Here is a 17,170-nt window from a genome sequence, read left to right on the forward strand (position 1 = left end):
TTAATGTTGTATTTTATAATTGTTATGAGTCATGAGTAAGCCAAGAATCCCAAGATGCGATATATCAAACAAACAAACAAAGTTTATATATTGTTTTTCATGTTGTCCATCCAACTGTGATTGGACTAAAGAGCTTCATGGTTGGATAGATATGTAGCAGCAATAGAATGTCACCACTGAATGTATTAGATAGAATGAATTTGTCTCCCATTTGCATATAGCAAGATCAAGACAAATGGAGAGGGTACAATAGACATTATTTACCTTTAATGCAGTCATACTGCATATAACGGTGTTTTTAACTATGGATACAAATAATGAGATTAGTTTTGAAATCATATTTGGTTGCTTATATACCTTAATCATGTTATACATTCTTGTGTTGTTCAAAGGAGTTTTTTTAGGAAGTCCAAAGGGAAATAAATGAAAATAATATCTTTCCTTCTTCCAATGCAAATAGCATGTGAGCAGAACTCCATACACTGGACCTTGGGATCCAAGCCATAATCACATGTAAAGAATGCACATACTTTAATGTCATAGATCTTAACTGAAAATCAGGCAGTGTTTTTACTTTTATTTCAAGTAAAGTTGAGTTGAAGTTAAAATTACTGTACAGTCAATTCATGTATTAGCTTTTTTAAAAAACAAAAAATACAATCAAGAAACTTTTATGGAGAATTCTTTTGCTCTCTTTAAGAGACTCAAAGTATCTCAATGCCAGTAATTCAACATGTCCTTTTCTGTTACCATTTTCCTCATGACTCTTCAGTGCCTGCAGTAGGGTGGCAGTGCCACCCTTAATTTCACAGTTAATCAGCAAAATAAGCATAGTTACACATGCATACACTTTTTTCCCAACATAAGGCTGCTCAAAATACACCTTCTAAAGAAAAAGACCCAATGCTTCTGGAAGCATCTTTGAACAAAGGTTACTCTCCTCCAGTAATTGCAAGTTATCTCATCAAGATTACTCTTAATTACTTAAAGCAATTTCACAGGCATCTTTTGTGGTTTGGAACACTATTCAAAACATTACTCTCAAAGCAAAGGAGTGAATTATAAGAGAAAGTTTCCTTGCATTAGGGACAAATAATGTTGGAAGCCTGAGCAACATATCAAGATCTTTTCTTGCAGCCTCCAAAAACCCTAAACTGATTCCATCTGCCAATATCCTCTTCAAGGCAATTATTCTTGGAGGAAAGGTTGCTGAAGTCTTAACTGGACTCAGAATACAATCAATGGGCAATATTCTGCCTACTACTACTCTTGAATTTTGCCATACTAAATCTCTTCTTTTACTCAAAGATATCATCCATTCATTGTTGTCTAGATCTAGAAGCTGACACTAGGATATAAGGAAGATAGTTTGTACCAGGATCAAGGACTGATATTTTTTAACTTCCTAACCTCAGTGTCTTTTAAATCAGGTTTATTTATTGTTGCAACAACTACTTTAGCATCCATCTTACACTACAGTATGGTTGTATGCAATTTTTAAAAATTTGTAATGCAGACCAAGAATATCATATAGCAAAAATGCTTTCACGCATTTGTAAATTAATAACATCAACAAATGTGGCATCATTCAAGATCCTAATTCAGAAGATTCATATAGAATGTGAAAAGGTGGCAAAGCCAGCAAAGTATACTATAATGCAGTGCAATCTTATATATATATTTACTCAGTGGCAAGTCTCAGTGAGGTCTATACCTGGTAGTATGACATAGAATTGCAGCTGTACTCAAAGGCAACACTTTGGGTCATTAGCTAAAATTCTCAAACTTTTATAGTTAAAATGTAAACTGTGTTTCCATGAATTACAAAAGCAGCCATAGTTCATCCATTGCCATGACTTTTGGAGAACCAACCCGGGAATGTTCTGACACGTGATGTTGCCTGAACCCCTAGTTCCACAAAGACAAAATGTAGCTCGGATACCGCAGAACACAGAAATCCTTATGAAAATATTTGAGGTGAAATCACAAGTTCTTAAGTTGTGGTCTGCAGCCTAAGCCCATAAGCTCTTTTGGTGAAAGGCAACAGATAATCAAGAATAGCTATAACCAAGAATAAATCCTTGATTTATTCTTTCTGAGGATGGAGATAGAGTCTGTTTATCAAACCAGGTTACAAGTCTCTGACCAACTATAACACCATTATTTTTTCTCTAAATGTTTGCCAGTTACATGAGGTTTTCACAGGCGCATTGCCTGTGTCATGATTGATTACAGTATTATGTCATGTTGATTTTGATAATGAACCTGGTGCTAAAATGGTATTAAAATAGATACTGCTGTTTTGATTAGTAAACCTAAAATATTTACACAACTTGCCACTCCAGCAATTTTCAGTGCACAACATGCACCAGCAGACTGGTCAACATCTTACGAAAGTCAAATATTAAGAATCTGCATGTTCACTTTGGCTACAATTTTTAAAGCAGAGAAAGGAACAGGTAGTTAACTTCAATCACAAAACAGTCAGTTATATAAAATGTCAAGTTGCACACAGAGATAAAAGTCCCCTAAGACACAACAGAAAAAAATGCTTTGGAAATGATGGAAGTGACAAAATTACATCTCAAAACTCAGTTCTAAAGTGTTTGTTAAATAGATGCAGTTAGAGTTCTGAGAGCAAATATTAACAAAGCTAATCAGTCTTGGAATGGGCGGCTTCTCTGCAAACAAGGCCACAGATTTTGCAACCAACTCTTCAGATCAGTGTTTCTCAACCTCAGCAACTTTAAGAGGTGCAGATTTCAACTCCCAGAATTCTCCAGCCAGCATGTCTGGAAACTGAAGTCCACACCTCTTAAAGTTCCTGAGGTTGAGAAACACTGCTTTAGCTGAAGAGCAGCTGAGTGCTTCAGTCAGGATGTGACTTATTTCTGCATCAAACTCACTTCTGCAAATTTTGAACCAAATACTGAAATGATTTGCACTAAAAAGCAATGTAATGTACGTATTATTCTTTCTCCTGGGCAAGGACAATCAGCTTCCACCAGTTTCTTTGCCCTCAGAACATGCAATACATTTATTATTAAGACTTCAAACTGAATATACTCTATACCTCATTATACTATAAAACAAACCAAGGTACAAAAACATGATATGTTCCACAAGGAATTTCTCCTCCACCCAGCAGAATGAGGGAATCGACAATAGTACACTGTACAGACAGTTTGCATGGGAAATGAAGCTGGTGGAGTTTGGTCTTACATTATCAGAGTAAAATATTAACAGGGCCACCAAATATGTATTTTTAAAATATGAATTATGTTAGGGATTCATATGCCTTGTAAAAATATTTAAATACTTTTTCAGTTTAAGTCTAATTAACTTCAGGGAACCTGCACTGAACAATTTTTAGCTTATTATTGAAGATATGCAAGGAAATCCATTCATTTAGATGCTAGCAAAATATTCTCACCACCTGGTCATATAAATATTATATTATTCCCTATGCAAAAATTTGCTTTTATAGTCTTAGTAGCATCAGATTTCTTTGTGACCTAAGTGAAACTTGGGATGTAACATGTTAGTTTGGAAGCATACTTAACAGTAAGAGGATCTAGATGTTTTTGGATACAAATGTGGAAGAACAGAGAAATCCAATATTTTTGGACTGAGCTATTGCTTTCTCTTCCACATTATTTTGTAAAATTAAAAAAAGAACAATCTAAGAGTAATGGAATATCCATCTTTATGAGAAGGATCAAATTCCTGTATGTTTTCTCTGATCTCACTGTATAGAAATGTCCAACATGGCAGAGAGTATTAAATCTCACTGTAATAATATCCGTAGCTATAGTTATTATGAAATGAGGGTTTCAAAAATATCTGCCCAAAATCAGAGTACACATAAAAAATAGTTACATTGCACTCTGGAAAACTGTTTGGTCTACAATAAGTGGAAACCCATTGATAACATAATTCCGTCTCATATTTACTGATGTTATCGGTGTTACATACATCTCTGACACAATTCAGTTTATTAATCTACAGAATCTCTGCAAATATATGTGGTTCCTCTCTTCTTAATATATTTTTTCAATATAATTTTCTTTCCATGCTGTACTCTGGAATAGACATATGATACTCAGGATTGCTGAGAATGTACTTTAAAGACAACTGGGGTGGTGGTGGTGGAATGCATTGGTATGTATTTTTTAAGCCCAGCAACTGAAGAAGATCCACCGCCACCGCCTCCTCCTCAACAGTGTTTAATTGTTCTTTCTGGCAGTGAAGTTATTTCTTTCAAAAATATATGTAGGAATTGTAAGCAGGTGATTGACATCTCAGTCTCTAGAAATGCTGCAGATGGGCGCTCCGTGCTACTCCAAGAAAGGGCAGCACACCTTGCACCATCCAAATACTTTTACACTGTCAATTACTAAACAAACATTAATAAACTATTTGGACATGAAAAAATTAATAGGTTTGCACTTCAACAGAATATTTTCAATTATTTGTTATGGGGGAAAGATAACTCTAATTTCCTGAATAGTAACCTAGTTTAATTTGCATCCTTACTCTTGTATTATTAAACCACACCTAAATATGAATTTTGGCATAATTCAAAGTGACGGTACCCAATGATTTTGAAGAAAATGAAGTCACAGTGAACAGCATCTGCATGAGATTTTACCATTTCACTCTCTAGGCTTTTCAAATATTTGAGTCATGTGCCACATGTACTTTTATACATAAAACCAACGAACATCTTAAATAAACAGAAGACATCAGAATCTATATATTATGCAGCAAAGAGAATCAATTTGCCCAAAAGGCCATGATCAATAGGCTCATCCCACACTAGATACAACTCAGACAATCTATCAACAATCTTTCTTGATATTTCTTTAGACTGAAGCAGTCACCGGGGAAATTCAGAGCTATGGTACTGGGAGAAGGGAAAAATTAAAGAATTTCCTCACTATTTTTTCCTTAAAGCAACGGCATCCCAAACTACTCTTTGCTCTCTATGAGCAAAATGTAGATATAAGCACCCAGCAGATGTTTTAAATGACATGGACAAAGCCTCTTAGAAGCCCTTGCAAGGACTAATTTGATCAAAAATAAAAATAAATGATAAGGACACTATAAATAATTCTATATCTTTTAGAGTGCGATCTCGATTTTCCCAGAAATTATTTTAAAATTTTACGTACTGGAAATTTCTGGATGGGAAATATTCAAAAGACAGAATGAAAAAACACTGATGGATTTGCCAGCATCTATTCTGCAAACAGGTAAACCCAGGGGTTAATTAGGATCATCCTATTTTGTGATGAGGGAGAGAGCTGAATTACATTTCTTTAACTATTTGGTATTGCGAGCCTCAATCTTTGAGAAAGAAGTGCTGAAATAGTAGTTTCATTGTGGGGTTTGTTCATGAAGCTCAGTGAGGGCGACAGTGAGATCTTTTATACTGGAATTTTCTTCACTGCTCATTATGTGGATGGCGTATTTAAGCTTCCATAGTCATTGGAAATTGCTTGCATCTCTTCCATTTCTCTGCTGCCTTCTTCATCCTGAAGAATGGGAGAGAAACATTTATGAATCAATGCTATGAAGTAATGTTATGAGCCATGTGATCCTAAGGATTAAACTTCTTTCTCCAGCTTCCTAGCTACACACCATGTAGCTTTCCCAGGTTTCCCAATCTGTGAAGTGTACCTCCATTGGAGAAGTACAGACAGAAACCAGGGAGGTGTGAAGAACTTTTTAGTTACATTGTTACAATAAATCCACTTTTCCCAAAGTTTCATTGTTCATTTGTGTTCATTTTGGTGTTTGGATTTTTAGGGGAGGTTTGTACATTAAGATTACACTAAAAGGAGGTGTGATGGCAAAAGGTTTAGGAACCCTTGATGTAGAAGAATCCTGAATGGCTGAATTCTTCTACTTCTTTCTTAATCTTTTACATTACGCAGGAAAGAAGAACTCTTTCTGCCTTTGACTAAACTTTAGATCTTGCATATTAATTCACTATAGCATTATCTTCAAAAAATCATCACATTAGATACTAGCAAGTACTGATTCCAATAACAAATTTTATTCGGTATCTACCAAATTCGGTTTTTCTGTTTTCGTGATAACAAATATTTCAGAAATACACAGCAACTTTCTTATTAGATGTTCAGTTTCTATCTTTTTTCAATACACGTGTAACAGCTTTCCCTGAACTCCCTTAGTAATGATAGCCTGGTAATCATTGTTATAACAAGCTTAATTTAACTGCACTAAATTAAACCAATAAAATAATGCTTTCCTTGGCCGAATCTAGCAAGTTTTCATGAATCATATCTTGGACTGATTTCATTGGAAATTTCCTGTTTGGAGATTAGAATGTTTAAGTTTTTCCAAAACTTGACAGCGTACAGAAAGAGATCATGGAAGTTCTTCTGAAAGTGGCAGAAATGCCAAGCCCATATCACTCTCAGTGAAGGAAAGCTATCTATGTGTACAAGTAGTCCTGGGGTTATGACAGCAATTGGGACTGGGGTTGGGGTGGGGGGTGCTGTGGGCAGGTGCCAGTAGCATGGGTGGGCTGGTGGGGGCTCTGGGTGGGTGCTGGGGAGTGCAGGTAGGTTGGTGGGGGCATAGGTGGGCAAGGGGGTGCTGCAGGTGGGTGCACACTTCAGAGTGTGGGCAGATGGGAGGGTGCCACAGAGTATGAGATCCCTGGGGCACACCCTCCCCCAGCCCCTCTGCAATCCTGCCATACTGGCCACCTGCGCACTCTTGCGCACCCTCCCCCAGCCCCGCTGCACTTTACCAAATCAAGTGCAATATAATAATAAAATAACATTACAACAGAAGAAATAGACAAGCTTCTTAAACAGCAAGCAAAATTTTTTGAATATTAAATGACTGGGTTAATAAAAAATGTCTTAATTTGTTGCCCAAAAGAAAGCAGGCATCCTAGCAAGATTTAAAAAAATATATATCAAAGATGCCCTCTTAACTGACTCGAGTGAGGAAAGAAAGGAGATGGAGACAGAGTTGCAATCATCTAACTCAGAGTTCTTCAACCTGGTGCTTTCCAGGTACGCTTGGCTACCGTTCCTATAATCTCCAGCCAACATGACAGGTTGGAAAAAGCTGATCCAGATGGGAAAGACAAGGATAAAGTACTCTGAGAAGAGCCAGATTTTGGAGATGTTGCAGAAGTGACAGGCTTGGTTATAAGAGAAGAAAGAGGAAAATGTCACAAGCAGTCCAAAGGGGGGGGGGCTATAACTGAAAAGGCAGTCTATGGTTCATGGAAGGCCATCCCAGGGACTATAAGATTTTGTAGGGCTCCCTCTCTCCCCACCTATGAAGAAAGGCTGTCTACAAGCAGAGAAATTTTGCCAACAGTGCCTTTTAGGTGGAAGTGAGAAGGTCCACTGCAGTGATTCAGGACAAATAAGAAACCTTCTACAGATATTCCTGGGAAAGATTTCAGTGTATAGCATCCCAGATGCCCTTTTTCCAGAAGAAAAAAACTTTGCTAGATCTGGAGCTGGCATGCTTTGTTTTTCTCCCAAAGGGAGCAATGGGAAGAGAAAACTACAATTAAATTAAAAAAAAAAAATCAGCCAAGTGGTGCAGGGGGGAAGGGGCCTCCGCTGACATGAGACAATCAGGCCAAAGGACATAGCACTTTATCTACCACTTCCTTTTCTTTCTTTTCCTCACCACCTCTAACTACAGTGGACTGCTTTGTAAACCCTTAACTGTGTTCAAATATGAATAAAAAACACTACCTCTTTTGTGATAACTGGCAACTCTGAAGCCAGAGTCAACCAATGAGCAGCTGCAGAATTATCCCCCAGTTCCTTGTAGCACTGTAAAAGGAAGAAAGGAGAACATTAAAACAATGGGACACTTTCTTTTTTGCAACTAATAAGAAGCATGTTTACTTGTGTCAAACATTAAAGTTGTGCAAGTGAAAGAATCATAAGCTTTCCTGAGCTCTTGCTTATGCTGCAATACAGAGTAGCTAGCCAGGGCCTTTATCTTATGTACATTTACTCCAGATACAGTCCACTGAATAGAATAAAGCAAGCATAGGGTAGTGTATTGACTTTTGCTGCAAGTCCAAGTTTGCCACAAATAAGTTTAATTTTCAATCCTTTTTAGGGCAGCTTTTCTTTATGAAACATGTCACTTCTCTATCCGTATACTTTTTTGGAGAGATTCTCAAACAGTGGATCACAGATCCCTGAGAGAATGCAAACAAACTGGGGCAGCGAAGTGGGGGTGGGGGGCAATTGGCAGTTTCTGCTGTGTTGGTTGCACTGGAATGGGCCAGGCATTACGATCCAGCTACCAAAGCTCTCCTTTGATGGCATTTGTAGCAACAGCTCCTGCAACAGCCCTAAGCTCCTCCTGTGTGCTGCCCAAGGCGATATAGCTGGGATTGAGGCACTTTTGCCTACTCTTCCCTCTGTTCAGGGCACCGCTGCCTTGGCTTCTTCCTGGGGGAGGCATCACACTAGGTGCTGGCCTTTAGTCTGCAGGCCCATTTCCAGCAGTCTTAGTGTGCTGGCCTCCCATCAGGAGGCATTCTTCTCGTGCAAGAACAGCCCCAGTGCTGTTTAGAGTGGGTATGCTGCCTTTGCACAGAACCCACCATAGTGCTTTCCAGGAAGAAGTCCAGGAAGAGCCCTTGAAAGAGGACAAAGGGAAGACCTGGCAAAAATGGCTTGACCCTGGTTGCATCTTGCAGCAGGCATGGGCTGTTGCTGCTGCCATTGCTGCAAGCCCAAGGAGCTTGGCAGAGGAGGCTCTCAGCGGTAAGTTCAGTACATCCAACTTTGGGTGTGCAAACCTGGCTTGTACATACCCAGCTGGGTCACTGCCACATCCTGCTCCCACTCTGCCTGGGTAAGTCAACAGCTAGCTTATCCAGACAGAGCAGGAGCCATGTTAGAGCACAACTTGCTTTATTCATGGGATAAAAAGTCAACATCAACAGTAAATGAAGTCATACAAATTATTGCTTAGGGGGTCCCAGCATTATAAAGATTGATACCGCCCCCCATTGCATTGAACTGAGCATGGATAAACACACTTATCATATATTTTATAGAACAGAGACATTTTAAATTTCAGCTGAAGAAACAGAAATTTAAGAAGAGAATATTGGTATGATGCTTCAGCAGTGAAAGACTTGCTGAATTGTAGCCTACAAGTTACATGTAGGATAAAATATCAAAAGCAACTTCCAGTTTTATATATGAGTCATACTTGAATTACAAGACCAGCATTATGCCTTCAAATGTTAAGATTTGGATTTGTTCTCAAGAGGTTTCTATCTGACAATTTCAGAAATGTGTAATCTCAGTTCTATGAAGAAGCTTTTCTACACTGAAGAGGTTAGAATCCTGTTCAAGAAACAGGCCCATATTCAGAATAAGTAATGTCTCCCTGCAATTTTGTAAATATTTGACTCGTTATAAACTGCCTCAAGATGCAATTCACATGTACTAATAGTCTACCGCAACCCAGAATGTATCTCTGCCGTTACCATATCAATAGGCATGGATATTTATGAGACCTTACATTCTGATGTCCTCATTTGCATGCCCCATTAAGTAAATATAAATAAGAGTTCAATCTGATGAAACCTCTTGGGACTGTATTTACTATTTGCTTGTACTATACCATCAATGGCTACAGAAGAGTTTGATGAATAATACATTGCTAAAAAGATTATATTTGTTATAATTCATCCAAAAGCTATAAAATACAAACTAGATACATACAGTTCTAAACATATATATTCTACTGTTGGACCTAGAATACAGCTGTGTGCATATTCACTCTTCCTCAGCCCAACCCACCTCACAGGTTTATTATTGTGGGAAAAACAGGAGGCAGGAACATTATGCATACTGCCTTGAGTTATGCCAAATAAAGGCAGGATATAACAACAACAGTCCCATGGTGCTCAATGGGCTTTATCCCCAATTAACTCTACATAAGAATAATGTTAATTAAAACCCACTTTAGATATCAGGTATATAAGCAACTGAATGCAGATTTCCAGAGAATAGCCAGGAGAGATAAGAAGGCCTTCTTAAATGAACAATGCAAAGAAATTGAGGAAAACAATAGAATGGGGAAGACTAGAGATCTCTACAAGAAAATTGGAGATATGAAAGGAACGTTTAGTGCAAAGATGGGCATGATAAAGGACAAAAAAGGCAGGGACCTAACAGAAGCAGAAGAGATTAAGAAGAGGTGGCAAGAATACACAGAAGAACTATACAAGAAAGATCTTAATGTCCCTGATGTCCACGCTGGTGTGATCACTGACCTTGAGCCAGACATCCTAGAGAGTGAAGTCAAGTGGGCCTTAGGAAGCATTGCTAACAACAAAGCTAGTGGAGATGACAGTATTCCAGCTGAGTTATTTAAAATACTAAAAGATGATGGTGTTAAAGTGCTGCACTCAATATGCCAGCAAGTTTGGAAAACGCAACAGTGGCCATGGGATTGGAAAAGGTCAGTTTACGTTCCAATTCCAAAGAAGGGCAACGCCAAAGAATGCTCAAACTATCGCACAATTGCACTCATTTCACATGCTAGCAAGGTTATGCTCAAAATCCTACAAGCTAGGCTTCAGCAATACATGAACCGAGAACTACCGGATGTACAAGCTGGGTTTCGAAGAGGCAGAGGAACTAGAGATCAAATCGCCAACATTCGCTGGATCATGGAGAAAGCACGAGAGTTCCAGAAAAATATCTACTTCTGCTTCATTGACTATGCAAAAGCCTTTGATTGTGTGGATCATAACAACTGTGGCAAATTCTTAGAGATGGGAATACCAGACCACCTTACCTGTCTCCTGAGAAATCTGTATGCGGGCCAAGAAGCAACAGTTAGAACCGGTCATGGAACAACCGATTGGTTCAAAATAGGGAAAGGTGTACGACAAGGCTGTATACTGTCACCCTGCTTATTTAACCTATATGCAGAGTACATCATGAGAAATGCCAGGCTGGAAGAATCACAAGCCGGAATTAAGATTGCAGGGAGAATCCTCAACAGCCTCAGATATGCGGACGATACCACCCTAATGGCAGAAAGTGAAGAAGAACTAAAGAGCCTCTTGATGAGGGTGAAAGAGGAGAGTGCAAAAGCTGGCTTGAAACTCAACATTAAAAAAACTAAGATCATGGCATCTGGACCCATCAATTCCTGGCAAATAGAAGGGGTAGAAATGGAAGCAGTAACAGACTTCATTTATTTGGGCTCCAAGATCACCGCAGACGGAGACTGCAGCCATGAAATTAAAAGACGCTTGCTCCTTGGGAGGAAAGCTATGGCAAGCCTAGATAGCATATTAAAAAGCAGAGACGTCACCTTGCCGACAAAGATCCGCATAGTCAAAGCTATGGTTTTTCCAGTAGTAATGTATGGCTGTGAGAGCTGGACCATAAAAAGGCTGAGCGCCGAAGAATTGATGCCTTTGAACTGTGGTGCTGGAGAAGACTCTTGAGAGTCCCCTGGACTGCTAGGAGGTCAAACCAGTCAATCTTAAAGGAAATCAACCCTGATTGCTCATTGGAAGGATCGATAATGAAGCTCAAGCTCAGATATTTTGGCCACCTAATGCGAAGAGAGATCTCTTTGGAGAAGACCCTGATGCTGGGAAAGATTGAAGGCAAAAGGAGAAGAGGACGGCAGAGGATGAGATGGTTAGATAGCATCACTGAAGCAATGAGCATGAAACTGAGCAAACTCAGGGAGGCAGTGAAGGACAGGAAGGCCTGGCGCAATATGGTTCATGGGGTCACAAAGAGTCGGAGACGACTTAACGACTAAACAACATACCATATACAGTACTGCTAATTGGATGAAACATGCAGTAAGTTGTTCCTCATTTTACTGAAGTTAAAAGCCAATTTCCTCCTTGAAATGAAAGGCAGACATGATAACTGCAATGTACATAGACTGAAGTTTTTGAAAAAAAAATAGGAAAACATTGTGACAAACAGAAAAATTGTTGTAGTCCTTCTGATTCAAATTAAAGATGATGCTAATTCAAGCTTGGAGCGTAAGCAACTCAAAATATGACTTTGCAAAGAGTTAAAGTGTGAAGGCTTTTTTATACGTTGATTTTTTTTCAATATCTAAAAGATAGTATTTTTAAAATGAAAAAAAAAATAGAAACTGTATTCAATTTGTACTATATAATAGTTATTGCAGAAAATGTACATTGCTGCAATGAAAATTGTACTGATTAGGATTTGAGGGCAGAATGATTTTACAGGGAGCTGTTATTCCCATGGTATGGAAGATATTCTCTCATACTTTCCTGGATCCTCCTCTGCTTGGTTTGGCATAAGCTATTTGGCTTTCATTTGTGTAAACTCAGACTGGATGTCTAGGGAATCTTTCAATGCAAGAATTTTAACACTTGCAAAATGATTGCTCCATTTGTGCACTCAAGAATATTTCTCAAATCCCCAGTTATTCCCCTGAATATTTAGCTACTTGTACAGGTAGTCCTCACTTAATGACCACAATTGGAACTGGCAACTCTGTTGCTATGCAACATAGTCATTGAACGACACATCACGTGACTGCGACACACTTACAACCTCACTTCCCCCACGGTCATTAAGCGAATTCCCTGCGGTCTTTAAGGAAGACATTGTGTAACTGTGACTTGCCATTTTACTGCCAGCTTCTCCATTGACTCTGCTTGTCGGAAGCCGGCTGTGAAATACAGAAATGGAGATCATGTGACCATGGGATGCTGCGACAGTCGTAAATGTCCACTGGTTTCAAAACACCCGAATCTCAATCATGTGACTGTGGGGATGCTGCGACAGTAGTAAGTGTGAGGACCGGTCATAAAGTTACTTTTTCAGTGCCTAGTTGTAACAGTGCCCTGGCCACTAAACAGGGTAGTCATTAAGCGAGGAATACCTGTAGTAAGTATTTAAGCAATTTGCATTTGATAGTTATCTTTCATGCTATGGGAATAACAGCTGAACACCACTGGAACAAAGTTTGCATAGAATAAGTTTCAAGTTTAATTTTTAACAGGTCCGCTTAAACAGATATTCAGTAGTATGATTTCAAAATACCTTACCTATGATGTTACACAGTCAGAAATAGTGTGAATAATGAACCAATGGCTTACCGATAATCCTGAGTGATGCAAGTTTCTTGAGTAGAAGGCTTTTTGAGGCACTTAAAGTGAATGTACATCAACACACATTACTAGAGCAACAGTAGCCAAGCAAACCTACCTTGGCAATATATATTCTTCCCACTTTTGAAAAACCAGAGCTTACGTCTTCAGCCTATAAGACAGGCAAAAAGAATATAAAGGGAGGCAAAATCATCACTTAAAAGATGTTAGGCTTTCAGTACTTTCAATATACATCTCTTATGATTTGATTCCCTTTCCCTATATATTACACCTAACTTGAATAGTACAGCACATATTTCAGGAGTGGAATTCATGTAGGTCTGTTGTAGCAGAAAAGAAAGATCTTGTAAGTTTTGCATTTGTGTCATACAAACTTTGAAGTGCCACCAAATTTTATCTGGAAAAACCATATAATTAAAGAAACATCAGTGAGCAACGTACCAGCTGATGTACACAGAAATAGCATTTGCTATGGACTTCCGGAGGTGGAATGGCAAACTAGCATGTCTCCGAATAAGTGGAGACGATGACTGTGGCAAAGACCGAAGAACCAGCGAATAGGACAGTCCCATGGAACCTCTCCGGATAAGGAGAGGATGGAAGATTACCCACATGTGCGCCAGATGGCTGCTCTTTGCAAAGAGACCACAGGAGTTTGAGTGCCGGAAGACAAAGGGATTAGCCATCGTGCTCACAACTGTATCAGAGCCTTTTAAAGGACACTGGGTTCGCTAACTTCTCTTTCTAACTTTTGGAAATTACTTATTTAACTATCTTAAGACTAATAGAGATCTTCAAAACAACAAGTTTAAAAAGCCACCTAGTGAGTTTACTTTCATTCTTGAATAAAAGAAAAATTAACTATAAGCCTAAGAATGTAAAGAATTGGAAATAAATGGCAAAAAACTCTAAGATTTTGATTCAAGAAAGTTATAAATGTATAAGGGACCAGACAAACTTGGAATATTAGGACTTTTACTATAAGATTTTGGTAATGATTAAAAAATAAACAGTCTTTTCTGAGAACTAAACCTAAATCATAACAGAAATTCGAGACTTTATGATTTCAGAAACTGGACACTAGAGGGACTAAAGTTTCCAGGCAGAAAAGGAAAAGGGAAAAAAAAGCAAAATCTTGCTGTTTGTTTTTGGTTAGTACTAGAATTTACAAAATGACACAAAACATTATGACATTTGAAATACTCCAGGAGATTTTTGAAGAATGGGGTCAGAAACTAGCAGCTACAATGTCAGCAGTCATGTCTGCTTCCATGGATAGACTATGTCCAAACGATATTAACTAAGGAATAACAGACGTGAAAAGAATATTTTGACAGATTTACAGGCTAATGAGGTGAAACAAATGTTGTCTGATATAAAAATGTTAGAACTAGAAATACTGGAAAATAAAAAAGAAGTGTGGATTATAAGACAGAGAAGGCAACTACAGTGGAAATACAAATGATAAACCAAGAGAATGATCTGGATAAGGACTTCTTATTGGATTTACAAAAGAGGTTTGCTAAAGCTTTGAAGAAGCTTTTGGGGTGGGAAAAAGAAAAATTGAAGAGAGATCAAATCCTATGACAACATCTGAATGAATTAAAGATGAAGATTGTTAGAAGGAAGGAATATAAAGTTGTTTTGTTTGACCAAGGTTAAAATAAGACATGTTTCTATAAAGCTCTGGTAACCCTTTACAGACTTTTTGTTGACACCAGGACTGAAAATTGATGATTTATAGATTGCATGTGGTACTGTATAGGTTATGGGAAGAAGAGTTATTTGTGTATTCTTCTTGTGATGAAGACTAGAAGTCATCTCTCTCTCCCTCTTACTTTCTCCTTTTTCTTTTTTTCCTTTTCTTTCCTTGCACCTTTTATTCTTTCTTTCTCTTTTTCTCTCTGAGTTTAGTTTGTATTTGTTTTTACTATTATAATCAACATTTTCAATAAAAATTATTAAAAAAAAAGAAATAATGTTTGCTACGTACTACTTGCGTGGCAAATTAAATTAATTTAAATGTGTACAAGTATCAACAGGCTAACACTGCCAAACACTGTACAAAAATTATGGTCCTCTGGGCCATGTCTATAATATATAACTTAAATACTCAGACAAAACATGTTAGAAAGAAAAGAAAAGGAAAAGATGAAGGGAAGCTTAGGAAAATAAAGGGTTCTAAGAAATGAGCATAGGGAAGCACAGGAATGTAAAAAGATCAGCCAGAAAAACATTTCATGCAATAGAGAACAGAAAAGAAAAAGAAACACAGATAAGAACAAAAGCAATAACTTTGAGAGGCCCTTGTAAGTAAAAGATACAGAACTATATAGAAAAAATATATAGCATATATAAAACTCCAGAGATGTTTGAAAGTAAATAGGGAGTGATACAGCAACCAATGCAGCAAATTATAGAGTCAGCTACATTTTTGGCAATGTTATTAAAAAAGAAAGAATTAAGATCTAGATAAAATATAGAAATCACCCATTTCTACAGAATTATAACTAATCCACAACATCATCTAAATTATCTACAACACCTACAATTTAAGAGCTTTGACTGAATTAGTGTGTTCCTTAAAAGTAAAAAATAAAGTACAGAACAAACATTATAAGAGTTGACTTTTTTAAACCTTTCATTACATCTTACTGAGTACTAGAACAAAATATTTCAATTGATTAATAGGTCATAATGTGAAATATCTGGAGTTGAAGTTATGCAAAGGTACATCTGAACCAAGTTATTTATGCACAGAGCACAATATCATACCTTACCTTATCTTTGTTCACACATGCTTGATGCTGTCATTGGCATATAATGAGAATGGCCAATTCCAGTAACTTCTACTCACGGTTTTTGCAAGACTATTGCAACTAATTAGTTTAGTGTTTTACACAGTCTGAATACCTTTAAGAAGTTTTGCAGTGCATCTTGGACAGTGGCTATGGGAGGTTCTTCATATAAAGCAGAAGCAGTTTTCCTTTCCAGCCATCCCAAATGTGCAACCTGCAGACAAACAATTAAACAAACTTCATAAAACTTGGCAAGCAACCCGGTTCACTTTTATCTAGCCAGCATCCTCTGTGCACAGCACAGGGACATGCCTAGTTGTTACCAAATATGTAAATGAAGAAGTTCCACATGGAGATCAAGGAACATGATTTGCATGTTTTTTACCCTAAAAAAAATCTAAAGGTGGTGGCAAGTGTGTTTGGAGGTGCGCTTGCTTGCACACTTAACAAACTTTGAAATATCCATGTCATGTATTTTTTTAAGTGCACCAAAGTAGATATCTATGTCTCAACAATCAATGAGAATTGCCACCTGTGTAAGAATGGATTAGCCTAGTACCTCCACCCACTAACATTCCTTTGTTCAAGAGATTAAATATCAGTGAGGTGAAGACCACTCTTCCTTCTCTACCATATTATACAGCAACTGTGTAGACAATATATGTTTATAATACTCTACCTGATATTCTGTTTTGTAATCCAACATTGACAAACCAAATTATAAGCAAGTTTGACTCTTCCACAAAGGAAGAGGGGAGATTTTTGCACAGTGCATTGGAGCAAACCACAACATAATCTTCCCACAACAAGCCTTATGGAGGATACTTCCTTTTAATCAAAGTTAAAGTCATACCAAAATGTTTGCTTTTTATAAGCATGTTCAGGACTGAGAATGACCATTTCTGACTTCTCTGAACAATACAAAGCAGATGATATGCTTTTATATAATAGCTGCCACAGTTTGCAATAAAAGGACAGAAGAAAAACACATGTAAAGGATTTTACAAATATACTCTATGCAAGAACCCTGGAGTGCTCCATAAAATCTATAATCATATCCACATGTCCTCAAAAGACAGGAGGTGATTGTTTTAATGGAGCAAAAGCATGAGAAAAGTGAAAGTGTAAGGCCACAAACAGTTTTTTTTTTTTTTAATTTCTTAACATCCCCATCCCACAATGACCAACACACAGAAACTTGAAA

General features: G+C 37.7%; 1 protein-coding gene across 1 annotated transcript in view; it reads right to left on the reverse strand.

The window, feature by feature from the left end:
• Positions 1-254: 254 nt before the first annotated feature.
• Positions 255-17,170, reverse strand: part of RMDN3 (regulator of microtubule dynamics 3) — a 42,558-nt gene continuing 25,642 nt past the window's right edge. Inside the window, exons 10-13 of the mRNA XM_007430073.4 lie at positions 16,082-16,180; positions 13,266-13,319; positions 7,758-7,838; positions 255-5,537 (exon numbers count right to left, since the gene is read on the reverse strand). Of these exons, the coding sequence (XP_007430135.2) occupies positions 5,457-5,537; positions 7,758-7,838; positions 13,266-13,319; positions 16,082-16,180 (315 nt within the window). The 3' untranslated portion in view covers positions 255-5,456. The remainder of the gene's footprint in view (positions 5,538-7,757; positions 7,839-13,265; positions 13,320-16,081; positions 16,181-17,170) is intronic.

Source organism: Python bivittatus, unplaced genomic scaffold, assembly GCF_059951505.1.
Source record: "Python bivittatus isolate LINGU-HERP-01145 unplaced genomic scaffold, Pbiv_v1 ctg000480_np1212, whole genome shotgun sequence".
In the NCBI taxonomy this organism is placed as follows: Eukaryota; Metazoa; Chordata; class Lepidosauria; order Squamata; family Pythonidae; genus Python; species Python bivittatus.